The sequence below is a fragment of the Lepidothrix coronata genome, unplaced genomic scaffold (genome assembly GCF_001604755.1).
Source record: "Lepidothrix coronata isolate B3197 unplaced genomic scaffold, Lepidothrix_coronata-1.0 Scaffold8, whole genome shotgun sequence".
Taxonomy (NCBI): domain Eukaryota; kingdom Metazoa; phylum Chordata; class Aves; order Passeriformes; family Pipridae; genus Lepidothrix; species Lepidothrix coronata.
This window is the reverse complement of record NW_016690188.1, coordinates 3,241,539-3,262,167: the sequence shown is the minus strand read 5'-3', so window position 1 is coordinate 3,262,167 and position 20,629 is coordinate 3,241,539. Positions and strand designations below refer to the sequence as shown.

The window sequence follows — 20,629 nt, the reverse complement described above, 5'->3', positions numbered from 1 at the left end:
CTCTTCTGAAGAGAAAAATTTCTGTGGTGGCAGGACAATCTAGCCAGCCTGCAAGCAATACAGAGCTGAAGATCATCCAAAACCACCACTACTTTATTCTTCTATGCTTCCATTCTCTAGTAAGCACCATGATGAAAATTTACACAGCACAAGTTTACTGAAGAGCCAGAATTTTTCCTAACTACTTAGTGGACCTTTCCGAAGTTATCCCTATTATTTTCTCCATTCATTAAAAGGGTAAGGCAATGCTTATATACCAATCAGTAGAACTCATGGACACTGTTCTCCAACTGCCATAAAGGCTAAAGGCTACACACAAGTGAAATTTTATGTAATTTATTCTTTTTTTACTTCCACAGGGTACTCTATTGAACATGCTGAGCAACCAGTTCATTTTAGAAGATAAAATACAGCCGAGTGAGTTTGCCTTCATCACACAGTAGGACTTCACATATATAAAGAGGTGTAGGAAAAAGAAACTGGATGGCTAAAGGGACAGAAAAAGCTCTAACTCCTCAAGTACTAATTAAGCTCTCTGCAGCTGACACAGGCCAACCTGGTACTTTTCAGCTGTCCACCATTCTGGATGCTAAAAGTTTGTATTAGTTTAAATGATGGTTACATTCTGAGAACGGAAAATAACCCACACAAAACCACAGCCACCAAGGGCTACTAAATACCTCTACTAAACACTTGCTGCTTTATAAAGTCGTTGAGTCATAAGTCAGTATTAGCTGAAAGGCTACGTTAGAAAACTAACAGACATGTCTCGGCCTTGTTCTTATACCCTGTTGTTTTTATTTGCTGCGGGTTCCCATTGAAGATACTCAATCGAGTGGATCTTTGGTTTAATCCAAAATAACCCTCTGTGCAACTGAAATGGACCTTCCTTATTCAATGATAAATGACTTGATGAGTTTACTTATAATAAGAAAGGCTAGAGTTCTAGTTATTATAACAAGTAAATAGCCTCGAACCTTCTGTCAGTTAAATGAGACACAGCTGGATTTTGGATTTGGTTTGGGGGTAAGTTGCAACATGTAGCTCCTCTACATAATAATTCTAGGTCTTTCATTTTCTTCAATACCAAACTAAACCCCACATTTTTTCCCTTTTTTTGTAGAGCACTAACCAGCATTCCTGGAGTTGTTGCACATCAGAGATAATCCACACACACAAACAAGGCTATTATATCTCTATACATGTTCTTTTCATGCCAATTCAACAGAAATTCTGCAAATTAACAAGCCCTGTTTACTTTGAGAGGTTTATTCCATCTTCTTTCTAAACCAATTGACTCAGCATGTTTCTTCTGAAACAAAAAATAGCAACTAAATATAAAAGAAGCCAACTGCCAAACTGAATGCTTTTATAATTACATTAATAGAGGGGCCAAACAATGCATTTATAATTATTACAATACTGACCATTATTTTCTAATGGGACATAGATTGAATAGACTTTATAGCTACACTAACTGTAGTTTCAACCATCTTTTCTGTACTTTGAATTTTGGTGATGCCAAAAAACTAAAGTGTAACAGCAGCCATCAAAATAATACCAATAGTAAAAAGAAAAGCCTAACAAGAAGGGCGATGCTGCTTTTATATCAGTGGCCAGAAGTAATTTCTGGAGCTAGTGGAAAGTGGTGCCATTTGACTCAGGTCAATGAATTAAACATCAGTTTCTACAAGCAGAAGGGCTGACTCCTCATGAAGCTCTTCTCACTTAACCGTGTCTAATCTTCTTTGCTCCAAAAGTCAAATTTCCTCCCCCATCTCTTATCAGTATTTGTCATTGTTTACTCAGCCTGAGAAATCATTTGCCCACCTTATTCCACCATTAATATTTTCTTCCCTTTGTTACACCTCCCAAGTCACTAACAGACAACAAACTTGGTTCACTTGCCATTTTAAGCATTTGCTATATGCATGGTCTTAGGGGGACATTTCAGATCTGTTTAATTTTATGTCTATCCTTTAATTCAATTCAGCATTTCAGTTAGTCTTGTGCAGAATTGGATAGTTTGAAATGAATTAATGCAAAATATTCATCTTTGCAAAATGAAAGTGATCCAACTTGGTTATGAGATGAAACTGTATCACGAAAGTAACATTTCCAGTGAGCACCTGTACCTATACAGAGTTCAGCTCTACCACAACATCAAGTGGGCATCATGTGCGAGAGTGTAAGTTCATTTAGCTCTTTACCCTGTCTCTGCTGATGGTTAACAACAGATATCTGTGTAAGACCTTGGGAAGCATGAATTAGTATTTCCTCTGCTCTCCCAGTCTTCAGCAGTTGGGATTCTTTGCCTTTCTGGGCCACAGATGGCATCCCGAGATTGTTTCTGGAGCACAGAAGCTTCCTAAAGAGTGTAATGCACTGTTGCACTTTGCATTTCTTGTTTATTTCTGCCCAGAAATCCCATCCTAGGCAGAGTTTTATTGAAAATTGTATGCTGTCTCAAAAAGCCTTACATGCGACATCAGTATCTTAAATATTTCAGAGTTCTAATTTCTTTAAAAATTCAACCCCTGGCTCCTTAGCTTACACAGTCATTGATCAAATAAGAGCATTTCTGCCTTTTCACAACTGCACATGAAGTCCAGCTCTTTCCCTATTCCAGCTCCTACACACTGTCCAATCACAGCTCTTTCTCTATGCTGTAGGTAGATATTACATAGTCCTGTAAGTACAACCCTCAGCCCCTGTCCTACTATTATCCTTTGCTGAACTAAAATAAATTTTTTCAAGTGAGCTCTGCTTACTAAGTCATCCATTTGCTCACTGTGATTACCTCAGGTCTCGTTTTGATTCACTACCCTGCCTGTCTTCAAACTTGGAAATTATAACAGATTTATTACCAGACTAATGGCAAAGATGCCCTATATCATTGCACCTGGAACAAACCTTCCAGAATGTCATTAGAAATATCTTGCCAGGAGAGGATTTCTTGCAGATGACTTTTGATTCACACGAATTTGCTGATTCTTGATTATGCTTAACCAAATATTTCACTATCAAATAGCTGCAAACCCATACAGCGATAGCACACAAATCTCCCAACCACAGCCAGTATCCTGTTTTCTGAATCATGCAGCTCTCTCATATCACAATAAGTTCATTCATACTCCTGCTCACTCAGATCACAAACTGGGCTGATTAACTCACAAAGAAACACTAAATAAGAAGTAGAATCCCTGTTCTGAATCCAGGGCCCTTTTGCTCCAATCAAACAAATTACTGTGTTGAGGAAGAAAAGTCAGGAGATTGAAAATAACTCCTCCAAGTCTCTCCTTAAGGCAGCATTTGGCTTCCAAGCGCTGTTGTGTATCATCTTAATAAAGCACTTGGGAAATAAATCAAAGGCTATTAAAACACTTGTGACATCACACTTGCTTCTTTGAGTAACATCCACGTCTTGAATTTACAGTACATGTATGCTGAGTAGCTGGTGGACTGTAAAGAAAAAAAAAAAGTGTATTGGCTTCTTCCTTCTTTGGCTTCTTTATCAGAGATAAAGTCTGCTGGGATTGTAATGAGCTTTTCTTACAAAAGAGTTAGCATTGTGAAAGCTGTTAACATACAGAGAGAGATTACAAAGAATAAAATCATTTACCTTTGAAAAGGGAATACTTAGCGGAAAATTTACTGAGGTCTTTGAGTTTCTTTCTTACTACTTTCATCGTGACTAGCCTCTAAATTTTATGCTGCCTCATAACAAGAGAGCACATCGTCACTCAAGCATTGGCAGGGAAGCGAAGAGAAATTATATTTCCACAATGCCTGTAGTCAGGGCACACTGCTCACAGGCAAAGGAGGTCAGAGTCTTGCAAACCACAGATGCGCGTACTAAAAAGGGCCAACAGTCTATAATTGATACAACTTACATTTTTAACTAGATATTAAAGTTAATATGGCAAGTCATCAAAACTCATGTTTCGGGGCATAAACTGATTACTGTAGCAGAGCAAGAAATACAAATTATCCCAAAGGTAGCAAGCTTATTAAGAGTTTAACACTGATAATAGCTGTCATTTAGCTGGAGGCAGGCTAGGGGAGAAAAAAGCACATCACCTCTTGAAAGCTCCAGCAATGAATGCTCATTTTGAGGAAGAACTGAGGAAAAACTTCACATTCTTACCTACTCCACAGCATGATGTTGCTTTCACTTAAGGTGTGCTACCACAGAGTAAGGAGAAAAAAAAAGGCTCTAGTACTGCCTCCCTCACCTCCCAGAAAACACAAGAACAGAGGAGCTGAGAAGTTACAACCACAACTGGGGAAAAAAGATTGTTTCATATATTCATAAAGAAACAAGTATCATAAATAAGTGCATTAAAATTTCATGTTGCTGCTACCTCTAGTGCTTCTGCCATCTAGTAGTTCTTACCAGCAGTGGTACACAGTCCATGGTCATATCTTCTGTGTTGATTTTCTTTCCTTGGAAAGAGAAGTGACTGTTTAAAAGGAATGGTTTTGATTCTCATTTCTTACCCTTTTGAAAAGATTAGCCTCTGTTCAGGCAAAATCCAAACTAACATCGTCATATATTGACTCAAAGATGACAATCCGTACAAGAGTTTCTCAAGGTTCTGTTAGGTATTGGAAGAGAATATAGCAGAAGTTTGGCTCAGTAAAGCATAGATCAAATATCTGTCAGGCTTCAGCTATGGAGGAAGATTGTAGGCTTATGCAGCTGTGTTTCTGCTCTCACTCTTCCAGGACTGGGTTTTATTAGCCAGCTTCATCCAAAACTCTCAGCTCATTTACTGCAGATGGGCAGGTAACATAACCCCATTAACCCATACATGCAGTGGTGAAGAAGCTGGCCTAAAGCTATATGTAGGAAGGCTAGGACTCACATCTGCCTTCCTCATTCCACAGCTCTAAACAGAAGATCTGTTGCTTCCTACAGCAGAAAGGACAGAAATAAAGGAGATCAAAAATGTGTGGGTTTCAGCCTCTTAGATTGATCCTTTGGAGCAGAGACAGCTTGAGACAATGTAAATACACACAAACCCTCAGTAAGAAAACAGTGACTTGTTGGTAAAGCATAAGGAGAGCTTAGACCTGCCTACAGATTCCTTTTTTTTCTGCTGTATTACCGAAGGGTAATTAAACAGATCTAGTTCTATCAAGAGAAGTTCTGGCCTCCTATTTCCCTTTTAGCTTATTTGAAAAAGGTTATGTATTCAAATATAAAAAGAAAATGCTGGCCTAATTTTGATTTCAGTCCCTTTTCCCCCAGAGGTTTCAAGGCCCATAAGACTGGCAGCTGAGTGCTGTGCAGATTTTAAAGCCTGCAGCTTACGTGAATTCTCTCAGAAGCTCTAGACACGTAGTCACAGCCTGCTGGGGAAGACTGGCAGCTTTTAATCAGTGACAAGGAACCTGCCATCTCCTTAGACTGCCTTCCAGTGTCTGTATCCTTTCCAACCAGCTTTGTTTCTCTCTTATGTATGGGAAATACCTGGTTCCTGATTAACTCTGAGGGAGTGTTTGCTTTCTTCCTGTTCTGCCATAGGAGAGCATCTTTGTGACATCATGACTATGAAAAACACCTCCAGTTTTACCAACAGTAAATAGTAACAGAACAGAAAGTTGTTTTTGTTTTTTGTTGTTTTTTTTTTTTAAATGCTGGACAGTGTAATCATGTAAGCCAATGGCCAACATTCAGCTGGTTTGCAGCAAAGCCAGTCTCAAGATTCTGCTTGGCCTGACCAGAGCTGTGATCTGAACCTTAGCCTTCAGTGTGACAAAGCATCTACATACTCAGTTCATGGAGATATCCACCCCATTCTTATTCCCCTTCCATCCTACCCTAATTTGTCTTTGCAGCCAAGATACTTTAAGCAATTAAGAAAAAGCTCTCAGGAAACAAGTGTGAAGAATCTGCAGTTGGGCTTTCCCATGTTTACAGCAATTTGAGCTATTCAACTCTCTCTTCACTACGAGAAAACCAGGAAGTGAGGCTTTCTTCCACCACAGAAAAGCTGAGGTTCTGAGCAACCACCCAACTCCAGTAGCTCAGGCTTGAAGGAAAACAAGAAGAAAATTATTGGGAACACATACACAGATATGTATATAGAGTCATAAAATACAGCAGTAAAAAGTACATTAGTAGAACGAACAACACTCTTTCTGCACGAATTTTGCCTTGCAGGGAGATCGGATATCAGTCTCTATCTCTCCTCATGAAGTCATTTAATGAACAATACATGTGGTGTTTCTGAATTTCTATTACTTTTCAACTCAGCATCTCTCATAGATACACTATCTATCCAGATGAAAAGAGATTTTATCTTCATACCTAACTACACAGCGCACAGTAAAATGCATGCTAGGGAAATCCATGCAACTTCCTGACAGAAGAAACTCATTTGGGGGATAGGGAAAAATAATGGGCAAAAGGAAGGTGTTTTACCTTCCACTACCATGCAAAGCACTGCATCAGTTTAGACTGCATTACAATTGACGTTCATAATCAACAGGACACGTCCTCCTCTACCACTTAATGCATCTCACCAGTGAAATTCCTCAGTGCAGTAGCAGCAGGAAGCTGATAGAATGGATAGAAAAGTTCCTGAATCCCCCCACGCCTCCTCCAAGCCTATATAAGGAGAAGTCAAGACGCAAATTAATTCCTGGCTCACCAGGAATCAAGTGTCCCTCACGTTGTCTCTGTCATACAAGTACAAACTTTCTCAGTGCTGAGTACACAGAAGCCATCATGGCACATCCTAATGACAGGAGACAAAATAAACCTTCCTTGCCCTAGTTGCTCCAGTGATCTGCACAGTATTCACTGTGGTCTCACCCAGTAGCCCTCAGCCTTCCTAAAGGACTCTGTGCCTTCTTGATGAACAGCTCATGCATTGCTGTCCCACTTTACACACACAGAGCCATCCACAAAGTCCACTGTACTCCAAGGCACAGAAGCCACTGGCAGGATCACACCCAAAAGTGGGCTTTGCTATCAATATTGAAGGCACAAATTGATTAATTGTGGGCTTTATTTCTCCTCTTCAGTTTTGCCCAACTATTATTTGGTAGGTTTTTTTTGATTCTCAAAAAAAAAAAAAAAAATAAAAAAAATAAAAAAAAAAAAAAAGAGGACACTTCCAAGCTAGCCACTATTTTTTGGTGTAAATGGTATTCAGTTTATGCTGCATAACAAACATACTATTGATATATCTTATGCATTTTTACAGCACATAGTTTCCAGGTGCTTCACTAAGTCCTTCATAAGAGACCTAATGACACATGCCTGGCCCTTTCTGCAGTAACAATAAACTGTGAATCTTTGCGTGGATAATTCCCAAGGTGGACATGCAGAAATATTTTGGGCCTGGATCTGAAGACCTTAGAGTTCAGATCTCAAGCTAGTATTAGGCACTAAAGTGGATTAGCTTTTTGTTAACCCAAGCTCAGCCCCAAAGACACTTTCCTTTTTGTGATTAGTAGCAGTTAAATCCCTATGAAGAGATAAGTACCATTTTACCCAGATCTGCAAAAGGAAGAATGATTGCATAGACATGAAGGAATGGAAGTATCAGAACATAAAGGGTGTTCTGATTTCTGTTTATGAACTGGTAACTATTGTGTTGTTTTTCCTCTTAGATATCAGCTCCAGTCTAGCTTGTCTGCAGTTATTACACATCCACAACAGACGGATGAACCCCATGGACCAGAACTAGAGATAGTTCTGTTATGTTTTACCAATATCATTTGCACAAACAGGTACGGTCTAGAAAAGAGATATGTAAGTTCATCATCTAATTTACAGAACAGGAAAGAAAAACTGCATTTAAACACTGTATGTCTGTAAAATGGCATGAACGTGGTGCATTTGTTATTTACAGTATATTGCTAATATATGTAGCATTAATATTCATTATCTTGATTTACATGTTTCTTTCATGCGGAAAATGGATTTGAGTCCTTTCTGATTTACTTGATAACACTCCTACATTTCATGACTGGCTGCAACAGAGAACACATTTCTAATACGCTTAATAAATTTACATCATCATTAGTGCAGAATATTTTATCCATACAGACCAGGGAATAAGCAGCACAGCACTAAATCCACAATCAAATCTGATCCTTCAAAATATCAGGGTATGATTCTTCAAGCTATGTAAAGGCAGAACTTACATAAGATTGATTAAATAAACACACATATGACACAAAATGCAATAGTTTTACTGGCTCTTATTCCTCAGGGAACATAAAACTCTGGTAAAATTCAATAAAATTTCATTTTCCTGCCGAACTAGGATCTATTTAACCATCTGCTGTGAGTTGTTTCCTAGGTAGGTCTTTTTTGGCTTTTTGAGTGCACTTTTTGTTTGATTGGTTGGCAATCCCCATACCTGCCCTCCAGCTTTATTTGAGCTGGTTTTGATAACATGAAAAACATCCCAGGAGACAGAAGACTTGACTGTGGTAGAAGTTTTTATTTCTGTCAGTCACCAGGGTAAAATGAGCCCCTTCGTGTAAAAACTTGATAGCTATAGGAACTATTAGGTCCCTAGGGGTCCTGATGGCTGAACAGTGTGTCCCATCACAGAGAAAAACTCTGCACTGAGCTCCACACACAGTGCATAAAATCCATGTTCTAAGCCCACTTCCAGTGCAAGCAGATCTCCTGCTGTGATCAAACCTTAAAAAGATATTGCTTCCTACACAAATAGCTGAGTGTGCAAACTCATTCTTCCCTTTCCCCAGATGCCCTCCAGCATCTATACACAGAGCAGACAGAGGTTGCTATGTTTGCAGGAGAGAAAATGAAAAAAGAATTAAACTAAAAGACACAAGGAAATGTCATTGTTACAATTTCACTAAATGCCCATAGGAGATAATGTGGCAGCATTTATCAAGCTCTGATATTCATTTAAGAAAAGTGACTTACACTGTGCAACTGGAGCACTGTATTTATAGATAAAAGCATTTCAAATAGTCCTTTTCAAGTTCCTTTTTCCCACGAAACTGCTGGTTAAAATGTGCTTAATGAGACTCTCCTTCCCCTCACTTTGTCAGTTCCTCTCATACGGATTTGCTTCTCCTACCTACTTCAGCTAAAAAACCCTAATCTGCTGTTGCAGAGCAGACTGTGTCACTAAGCCACACATTATGACCTTATTAGTGTGGTTCAGCAGGTAGAAAATAAATGTGAGTTGAGAACAGTCAATCTGCAAAACAGAAGTAAGGACCCAACATAAAAGTTCCAGAAGAACAATGAATGTATTAACAGACATCCTGGAAATTCCCCTCAAAGGAAGTAAGCAAATACAGACAAACTCTTAAGTGTCCTGTTGCAGTAACTCTCTAGTCCAGAGAAGAAAATCTCCACAAACACATCAATAATTTCTGAACATGATAAGAGTGAGAGAGGGCATTCTTACGTAGCAAGGAGCCAGAAAATTGCACGCAGAAACATTAGTATTGGAGGTTTCAAAGCACCTACAGTATTTATAACCACATGGCTGGGGTAAACTCACAGCCAAGAACTTTCCAGCAATGGGATTCAAGGGAGAGAAGGATGTCTAACAGATCATCTGGCTAGTATCACAGAATGGTTTGGGTTGGAAGGGACCTTGGAGATCATATAGTTCTAACTCTCCTGCCCACCCACTAGACCAGCTTGCTCAAAGACCTATCCAACCCAGCCTTGAATACTTCACAGGATGAGACATCCACAACTTCTGTGGGCAACCTGTTCCAGTGTCTCACCACCCTCACAGTAAAGAATTTCTTCCTAATATCTAACCTAAATCTACTCTCTTTCAGTTTAAAGCTATTCCCCCTCGTCCTACCACATTGCAATTTTGTGTTCAGATATGATCCTCAATCTACATCTACCTCTCTCCCTGAGGCTTCTATCCCTAGAGCAACTGCAAGAGGAAAGAACACATTCCAGTTTCTCCACTGCTTCTTTTCATTATCTAACATACTAATACTAACCCATCTTCAACAGTAAATGTTCTCATCAACACACTCCCATACACAATGATGCTTAGGGGACTACTCAACATACAGGCACAACACAAGGGTACTTAGACCTTAGTACCAAGTACCTTGGTCTACCTGAGCCCAATATCTTGTCTCTAGCAGTGTCTGAGAGCAGGACAGTGAATTCTTTATCTCATTAAGTTATCTCATTAAGTTATCTCATGGAATAAATGAAGGTTACTGATTCTTCTCTGGATTACATACCCCATTTCCCCATCTTGAAAGGACAGTTCCAGGCTGATTCACAGTGGTGGTGTTGGAAGGAGCAGATGAGTAAACTGATGGACAGTAGTTCCAGGTTAAACAAAAAGGCCATGTAAAATCTAGAAACAGATCCACTCTAAGCTTTCCAGGAAGGAAAAAAAAATAGCAACTCTTCAAAATCCCTGCTTTACACAGGGAAAATTAAATCTAGATCTATAGGAGGCATAAGTATTTTTCAGCATCCTTGAGATTTCTTCATGGCATATGTGCTGAAGCTTCCTTACTGCAGAAACCAGGAGTGGTGAAGGACAGGTTGGAAGGGATAAGCTCTCCTGATTGGGGGAGGTCAGAGTTCAGGCACAGTATTGGAGTGTCAAGAGTATCAGCAATAACTTCCAGAACTAAAACAGCAACAGATCACATTGTAGAATGCTCTCACACTAAGCAAACTTCACATCTTCCTACTTTCTGGCTGAGAACAGAAGTTTAATTACTGTTATTTCTATATGAAGTTCCATGAAATTACCAATTACTGCCCAAATACAGAGCAATAAGAAGGCAAAGAGGTGAATGGTAGCACTCATGGCTTGTCAGCTTCTCAAGGCCCTGAAAGTGTCCTTTCCAGAGCATCATATTTACACAAATAGAAAAAGATTAGTCCTCCCCACAGCTGTCTACAGCTCATGGATACCCTATACACTATTCTGACATTTTTATTTATTTGAAACGTAAGCTTATCTTACTCCAGTGGTAAAAAACATCTTCTCCTAACTCTCACAGCTTAATCCTCTTTGTGATCTGAGAGATATCTATGAGAGGAAGAGAAATAAATCCAATACACTCAGTTAATTGCTCAGTGACAGATAATCTTTTTTTCCTCCATTTTCGTCCTCTTCTATAAAAAGAATTGCAAAAAGTAAATAAAAAGCCCCCAACTAAAACTGTGGAAAAAATCTGCTGAGAGGATAATGACATAATTAAAGTCAGGCACAGCCTGATGCAAAATTTCATTTACCAGGTACAGTTGCAGCAGCTTACTTGCCATTCAAAGCTCACTGAGCACAGAGCCTTAACACTCTAGTAGATAATACAGATTCTCTCCATCTCTTTTCTCTTACTGTATTTCATCTCTTCATGTCTGTCACCAGTGATCTTTTAATTCATCAGTAGTTTTGGAAGGATGATCTCCATCTGTTAGTGTTGCAGCCAACTGCAGTTGTAATTCCAGTAGTTAAACTGGCTGAAAAATTACAAAGAAATGTCATCCTAGTAGGTTCTAGTGTGTTTATAAAGACGACAGATTCATATACTGCAGGCAATGGCATAGTTGGGTTATAGGTGGTTACAGTCCCATCAGTCATAAAACTGCTTAAGTCACCCAACTACGCTTTCAAATGACAGATGTGCTTATAACCAGCTATCACATAAATGACTCGTGTCCGTGACATGCTTCTAAACAGCCTTTCATCATTCATCAGCTTTTTGAGAATGCACTCAGCACAGGAGGCAAGAGTGGTAATTTCTTTGTCATGTATTCAAGACAGATTCCACTTCAGCTGTGGATACCTGCAGAACTACCTTTCTCCTCTAGCCTTCAGAAACAGAACTTTAGAAAGGAAACCAGACATGAGATTATGTTTTCTTCCATTCCCCAGAATAAAACCTAGAGGCATGAAATAAATTGCTAGATATGTTTCACCCCTTCTCTCAAACCTATTTTTTCCTATCCTTTTCAAACAAGCAGAGAGATTTAAATTAACATGTCACTTAAGCAGCCAGGAGGAACAACAGCTAATAACTTCTATCAGGTAAATTGAATAATAATATATGCCCATCTCACCATTTCTATTTATCACACTAAGAGCAGAGAAGCTGTCCTGGGATCTTCATAGGCATATTTATTAGTGACCTGAAGGCATGCCTGCACAGTGAGCGGGGATCTAACAGCAGAGTTAGACTCAGGACAAAGCACAGTGTGACCACCTAAGGCTTATATAAGGCAACAGGACTGAAGAAAATACAAGGAAGGGCACTGGCAGCTTCCAGGGCAGCCATGAGCACTGAAGAGCCAATCAAAGAGTAATGGAGCACTGCAAAGACAAGTATGTTTTTTCTGGTTCTCCTTCAACATTTTCCAGTCCAAAGCAATCACTCATGGATTCTGGATGGTTGGCCATACAACGGCAATCACATCCTGACATGTGACATATGCCAAGTGAAGTCTGATGGGTTCAAAGTAAGACAAGTGGTTCCTCAAATAATTTATGGAATTCCTTGCTCTAAGAATTTATGGAATTCTTTTCTCTTGCTCACAGGTACTAAAAATTTTAACACACTCTAAAAGATACTGAGAAAGTTAGCTCATGGAATATTAATCCCATGATATATATTAATATATATATAAAAAAAATTATTCTGATCCTGATACACCTTACACTTAAGATTGAAGAAGGACCCCAAACTTAAAGCCTAAGAAGGAATGCTAGGAGAAAGTGATGATAATTTTCATATAGTCTTTCATATAGACTGGTTCTTGGTAATAGGATACCAAGCTAGAGGAAACAATCAGGTTATTTTATGTTGTTAATCACGTTCTGACATTAGGACTGCACTGCACTCACCAGCTCTAGGACTGCTACATTGCTAAGGCCCCAGCTATCTGCTACATCCTCCAGAGACACCCCCATGATCCCTTCTCTTTTAATCAGGGCAAAATTTTATGCCATTATGGAATGCCCCACAGAAACTAATTCTGAAACAGGCAACAGTGTAGGGTCAACAAGAAGCATGTTTTCCACTCTGATGTGGCTATTTTCAGTCAGAAAACCGTATCTTAACACAATCCTGCACAATCACAAAAGCAGATCTTCAGCACTGTCAGCAATGGGGAAGGAGGTGTCTTCACATGCCGAAAGGCTGTATCTTTCTCAATGACTAATGAAACAGAGATGAGTATTTCTCAGGGTGAAATGACCAACTCTAGTAAAAGGAAGTAGAAATAGTATTTTTCATATTTATGAATATTCTTTTTTAAAACCACTGTGAAATTAAACAATCTAGCACAAATTCCCTTTATAAAACATTGCCAAAGCCACATGCCTGAGAGACCCTTTATGTGTGCACACACCACAGTAAAGACAAGGGAGTAGAAAGTCAAAGCAGCAAGGTATATGAATGGATGAAAAAAATATTTATTCAACCCTGAAAAATACTAGTTTTTTGAGTGTTCTTGTTGCTGTTCAGAACAAATCCTAGGAGTTTTGTGTTTCTTTAGGGTTTAGTTTTTCTGTCTTGGGTTAGGTTTTACTGTTTGTTTGATTTTGGTTTTGTTTCATTCCTTCAGGCCAGTGGGCAAAGCAATAGCCTGAGTTCAGAATATAATTCATGTCAATCCCTCCTCTGTCATTCTCTTAAAACCTGCTCAGTTCCTTGAACAAAAAGGTTATTTGTTCTATTTCTGCACCAAGAATCTTCCTTGGTGAAGAAAATCCCTTTTCTATGCAAGCTTATCAAAACAAGGTCATTCTAACCAGAAATTTCAGTTTCAAATACCCAAAGTTTTCTTCTACTGTGACAGTAGCCTATTTACCTCCATCAGTGACCTGCATACAAACCCCCTGAACTTCCCACCAAAGTTTCACAGATGAAACCCTAAGAAAACCTCCCTTTCATCCATTACTGCTCATAAAAGTAACACGAGGGACAGGTAAGGTAAACACTTTTTAGATTCCTTCTTCAGAGAAGTAAAAAGAGGCACCATCTGCTTGCACTGAATCCAAGTAACAGCCCTAAGAAATTGTCCACGGCCTAGTTCCTTCCTTTGGTTCATAGAGTGCGTGATATGCTTTGAAATCATGAAGGTATTGAAACATTCCCTATAAATCAATCTAGCAGTCAAGTGGAAATCAATTATCTAGTACTAATACCATCAGTTCTAGTCAACAGACATTTAATACTCACTCTTAGGTATTCCCCCAGTCTTAGCAGTACTGGCTTTTCATAAGGATCATTTGGGCAGACAGCCATGAGATCCTTCATTATAAACAAGAACTTTAGGCTGTTAAAAAAATAAACGAATTGGCTGATTTCAATCTGAATAAGACAGGGAAGGGTAAATCAAATGACAGTATATCCACAAAGTACCTTATCTACCTGAAACAAGACAATCAGACTTCAGCCTCTTTGTCCTTGAGTATGAAAGAAATGGGAGAGAGGGTTTAGCTACAAACCTTCCAACACATTTAAAGAAATCCAATTAAATTCAAGAAAAGAATTGCATCAGGCTCTTCCTATTTAAGTAAGGTGATAATTATTAACTCAATTTATCTCCATACCTCCAAAGAGAGCTCTCTGTGATGCTTCCCAGGTTGTAGTCATAGAGCTTTGTCAGAATTAGAATCACCTGAAGGCAAAAGAAGAAATCATGATTAGTCTCAAACAATTACAATCTCACAGAACTGAAATAACCCCGGGGAGGGCTTAGAATTCTTTTAATGGGTGCTTAACATAATTGAATGAATTGTTAAAAGCATTTGCCTAAACTGACATGGGAAGAATTTGCAGAGGTGTACCTTTAGCCAATTGGACCTTTTCTCATTCAGCTTCTCTGCCTGTTATCACCAACAGGTTCTTCCCTCAACCCCAGAAGGCAATGGGAAGGAGCTGAAATACTAAAGTTTCAGGATACAAGATGAGATCTTGTATGCAGTAGAAATAGTGAATATTTTCTGCTCTGTTTCACAGGCATTGAAGCTGCTGACTTTTTTCACAGCTGTGGTGCACTGATCTGCCTCCAGTCAAACTCTAGTTGTAGCAGATGACATGACACAAACAAATGATCACCAGTTTTGACTTGGGAGACTCAGACTGGACATCAAGAAAAATCTCAATGAGGAAAACAGTTCAACACTGGGACAGACTACCCAGAACATGGGTAAAGTCTCCATCCCTGTTATTTCTTAAGACCTGGCTAGACAAAGTCATGGCTGACCTGACCTGCAGCTGGTGATAACCATGCTTGAACTAAGAGGTTGAACTGGGGGCCTCCAAATACCTCTAACAACCAATGTTTCTGTGACTTCAGTGAAAAGTTTTAGATTTATTCAAAATGGAAGTGTTTCCAAGTTTAGAACTTTTATCAGCTCTTTTGATAAACAGCCTTTCCCTCCTGCCAGAACAGACATTTCTAGAATAAAATTATCGTACTATGGGGAGGAACGCAATTTTAGCAAAAAGCATTTTGAGCAAAACATTTCAGCCTGCTCTTCTGTTAATATCTTCAAAAAATAATTTCTGACTTTCAAGATGTTGGGCTCCTTTAAGAAGACCTACATTTGGGACAAACTACCAGACCATTACTATTGCTACTAATTCATTTTGCATGTCTCCCTGCAAGATCGCTGTATATCTTATCCTCCTCCCTATTCCATTAAAACCACAGTAAATTAGAGTCCCAACACTTATCTGACAAAACTCTGATCTATATATCTCTTATTATTTTCAGCCTGGGTTCCTAAGAAACGAGGCACACAGATGCACATCCCCCTGCTCCCTTGGTAAAATTGCCAACTTCAACACTTTTGTCAGAGCAACAAAGGACTGTAGGAAATTCAGTGCCTATCTGCCCAATGCTGCCTATCAGCTGGCACCAGCATGGCAGAGGAATCACCACATAGCTGCTTGCACTAGGGGAGGAACAGACCTCACCACTGCCTTTTCCAAAGCCAAAAGCCCTTCTACATCTTACACACTGATAGCCCTAAAACAGACACAGCAGGAATTGTCTCTTTCCAATATGCTCAGCATGTGAGATGGCAGAAAAAGCTGATGTGGGAGCTGAGGGCATAAGCGAGCACACAGTGCTATAGCGGAAGGTACAGGGGACAGAGGACAGGACACATCTGACAGATATCTGTTTCTACAGCACAACTCTTGAATCTCTCGTAGCGCAAAGAAAGGCTGCCCAAAGCACTTCCTATCTGCACAAACACATGTCATGTGCGGCTCATGGGGAAATTTCCACAACAGCCACGATCCCCCTCTGCTCCCCAAGGCACCCTGACACGGACGTCCCCTCCTCTCCCCAAAACCCCACTGCTGTCCAGGAGGTGTTTTCCCCTCGCCCGGCAGGTCCCTCTTTGAAGAGGCAGCCAAGGTGTGAAGTGCCAGCCGCCTGCCGAGGCATCAGATGGCCAGGCTGTGGAGGGCACATATGGTTCACCAAGGCTCATACCAATTAGCGCTTTGTAAGTGCTAAATCTCAATCGCCACCCTCCCAGGAATGCTTATCAATGACAGCAGGGCAACTGTCTGCTCCAGATACAGAACTGTGCCGCTGCCATCCCTCACAGCACCCTCTGAATGGGTCTGTAAATCCCCTACTTGGCAAACAAATAAAAATCAAGGGGGGAGACAAACTCCTTGTGTGCATAAAACCTTTCTGAATAACAACTCGCCCAATGAAAGGTAGCAGTGAACTCCATGATGTGCAGTGCCAGCCTGCTTGCAGACACTCTGTGGGACTTGTACATACCCTCAGCTTTGAGCCTCCCTTGGACCTGCAAAGCAGCTGTACAGTTGCCTAGATCTCTTTCCAAGTCTTGTTTTCTTCTCTTGTCCCTCTCCTGCTGCACTTGCCAGAGGTACCAGAGATGCAAATGACTAACGAACATTTCCCCTAATTAATATTTTGACATCTGGCAATTTTAGAAGTAGACCTGAAGATAACAGGTATAGAAATTAGGAAGAATAAACAGGAAAAGCAGTGTGATTTTCTCCCTGCTCTTTGCCACTGGCTGATGTAATCTTGGGGAAGACCATACAAGAATCAAGAAAAACCTCCCCCGACTGTAAAATACAGGAATTAGAATCAGGCTAATTTTATTTTATGCAATACTAAAATTAGCAGTGTGTAATTACTGGTGATAACTAGACTGAGAATTATTTTTCATAACATACTCAGATTTTTACTTTTTCCCAACTGAGAAAATTTACAAATCTAAAACAACCACGAAAGAAAACTCCATTGAGATTTTTAATCTTGTCACTTGAGGGTGAAAAAATATTGCAACTGACATCCCAAAAAGAATATGAAATTACAAAAAAATTAAAAGTGCCAATACGAGAAATCAAAATATTTATCTTCCAGAGAGTAGAAATGTCTCTTTTGTTCTTTTCCTTCAGAAATTTCAGTAAAACCCACACAATCTTGAAGTTCTGCAGCTCCCTTGGAATTGTTGGAGGGGAAAAAAGCCAGCTGCATTCCATCATAATTATTTTTTATATAGCTCTAACAATCCTTCTGCAGAGGCATCCCTGGACTCATCTAAATATGCATCTTAATTGCTGACTAGCTAAATCAAGAATCCTAAGTAATATTCCTATATCCTGACTTCTTAGTAAATTTAGGATTAATTCTTAGCATTTAAGATTTCCAAGCTAATATATATATTTGACGCCATGCTGTGGTGAACATATGCACCCATTTAGATATCTCCACTTGGTGCAGATACCCTATTTTGAGAACGCTTAGGCGCTTTTCTATTAGAAGCTTTTTAATTTTTGAGAATCTGTATCAACTCCCGAACGTCTTAAAGATTATCCTTAGTTTCAGCAGTCTCCTTGTGTCGTTTACTGTTATTCAAATACCAGTAACAGACCTGCTCAAACATATATGTACAGAACAAACAGATCATTGGGCAGAAAATTAGTTATTTCTGACGTAGAGGTCAGTATTCTCTTTTCCCCTTTGTAATGATACTTGAATAACCTACATAAGGCCATGGGTTTGGATATATTTACATTTTCAGAAAACATTTTTCTCCTTTGCTGTTCTCATTTCTTTGTTATTTAGCTTGCAAAGGTTAGTTCATGTTTAAGACTGTTTCTTTTTCTTTTTTTCCCCGCCCTCTGTAGCTGTCACTGTGTAGTACTGAGGAACCTAATGAACAGAGACATGCATATTATATTGTTCTAAATGTCAAAAGAGGGGCTGTGAAGAAGCTCAGTAATGAAACGAAAAAGATTGTCTCGCCTTTTCCTTATTTCTTGCTTTGTTTTTGTTTTCTGGAAGCGTGTGTTTTTCTCCTTTACCACTTACCAATCAATGCAAGCTAACAAGAGCAAGAAGCAAAAAGCAGGCAAAGTAGAAATAAAATGAAAAGGAGCTGAAAATCCAGCCTTATGCTAGCTCTGCTGTGAATACAGATAACCCTTCCTATTCCATAGAAATACAAGACTTCAGAAAGTCTGTTATTCATTAGGATCAGCAATTGAAGTGGATTATTCTGCCACAGCAGCTGGGACAGAGAAGGAGACACAAAACTTTATCACTTCTGCATTGATAGCTCAGATTAAAAGATACTTGATCCTGGGTTTTACCACATCCTCAGGGAGCACACCTACCAGGAGATATAGCACTAAAAATGTTTTTAGTTACTCATAAAAAGCAGAAAAGCCCCAGCAGGCAGGAAACAGATAGAAGCCATGGTGGGTTGGCACAGCCACATGGAAGAAAACAGACTGTCAAAAGAGGTGCTTAAACCTGGCTCACCCATCTGCCAAAGGAAACCAGCTCCAAATGGTTGTTCTAGGAAGAACAGGGTATTTGCACTTTGGACACCATCAAGTTTTATTTCAAACTAAGACAGCGTTTTCAAGGAAAACACACTTTGTTAAACACTCCTGACCTGTGATTGCCTTTTAAGACTTGGGATGTGAGGGCCTACCTGTAGGATTCAAAACGGCAATCAGTGGCTGGGCAGAAGAGGCTGCTCTGCAAACTCGCCAGTTTAGGTCCTAGCAGGGTCTTTGCTATCGCAGGAGAAATTCTAGGGTAAACATGGCTAAATTTTTCCCACACCTACCTTGGCTCATGATCAACTGATCCATGCTATCTCACCATATCCTTCTTTGCATTTCTGACTCAGGTTTAGAACTGGCTTACATCTTTCTCTTGACCCTGTTCTCAACTGCTCTGCAAACGCATCTAGGAAGTTCTCCCAGGGTATCAGCCAGAATTTGTCCTTTACTGCAGCACTAGTTCCGAAGGATTACATTTAAACTGACTTTTCTCCCCTGGCAAAAGATATTGCATCTGATCAAACAGTGCTGAACTAGCTGGCCAGGAAGGTAGTGAACAGAAGTCTGCAGGCTGCTGCTGATCAGCTTCATAACATATCAGGAAGGAAGCGATAAGCTGCACTCTGTGGCTGTGTAACTCACCTGCTGTTAATAATGTGGGGCCAGAAAGCAAGCCAGCCCACACTGCCACAGCTACACAGAAATCAGCACCCAAGACAACTAATAGCACACTAGGTCAGGGATCTGTAACACTCCACAGTACTCACTGACAACTGCAAATTTACCCCTGGGAATGCTTACCTGAGCACTGCGTTAAAAGATGTCCATACTTATGCAAGCTCAGCTAAACAAGGACGTGGACTGCAACAATCATTGTGTTCCAGGTTTGAACACAATCACTAAAGACCCACTACACAAAGTGGTCTGTGATAATCCAACTCAATTTCATTTACACCGACAGCTCACCTTGGATACGTTTTATCAGTTTAATTCTCACCACCACCCCCAGGTCCCATCTGCAAATGCTTTCCACCTTATGCAGCACAAGGTACTAAATTCGTACCAATGACTTGCAGAGCTCTGCAGTGACAAGAGATTTTTCCAACAGAACACCACAATCAAATTTCTAAAGGTGTTCGCTATAACTTGTTGGGCTCTGAATTTTGTAATGTTACCTCTAGACTGACCCAAAACTGTGCCAGAAAGATGGGCCCTACAGGATTCCAGCGCTGATTTCAAAATCACAACAGGGCTTTGTTTATGAAGACAAAACTGGCCCCTCTCCTTTAATATTTTCAAACTCTCATGCTTTGCATGTACGTTTGCTTGTGTTTCAGTCAAGACTGCAGATGTCCTGGGATAAACCACAGCACTAAAAAATACATAGTCATTTGTCCACTTTCCTGACTTGCACACTATCAGCTCTCAGCACTAATTACGTACAGGCTGCCCCTTAACATTTTGTTGAAATCATTTTAAAGTGTATATTTGGTAAAATATTTCTAATACCTGATAGCCATTTACGACAGCTTTCTGAATCAGTTTCTTGTGAGAACTGTTAATGTGGTGACCAGATATTCCCTACTAACCATTGAAATCCCAGGGAAAAAAAAGAAAAAAAAAGAAAAAAAAAAGTGGAGCATGCAACACATCCAGAGGTTCTGGGACTTAACACACCATATCTGCAGTTTGGTTGCTCTATTGTTATGAGCTTAAAAGGTTTAGACATAAGGTTTGTCCCACACATAACACTGGCAGTTGTCAATATAACTATTTTGTTAATAAAGTATTATAATGCACATAGCTATGTAAAAAAATTATAGAT

The 20,629-nt window shown here is 39.7% G+C and overlaps 1 protein-coding gene and 1 long non-coding RNA gene across 2 annotated transcripts in view; both read right to left on the bottom strand.

Moving 5' to 3' along the window:
- Positions 1-20,629, bottom strand: part of SORCS1 (sortilin related VPS10 domain containing receptor 1) — a 270,695-nt gene that overhangs the window by 171,854 nt on the left and 78,212 nt on the right. The window contains exon 2 of the mRNA XM_017804167.1: positions 14,559-14,626. Within this exon, the coding sequence (XP_017659656.1) occupies positions 14,559-14,626 (68 nt within the window). The remainder of the gene's footprint in view (positions 1-14,558; positions 14,627-20,629) is intronic.
- Positions 3,390-5,540, bottom strand: LOC108492158. The gene is made up of 3 exons (XR_001873024.1): positions 5,477-5,540; positions 4,397-4,446; positions 3,390-3,462 (listed from the first exon to the last, which is right to left on the bottom strand). It is a non-coding gene; the product is annotated as an uncharacterized LOC108492158 (long non-coding RNA).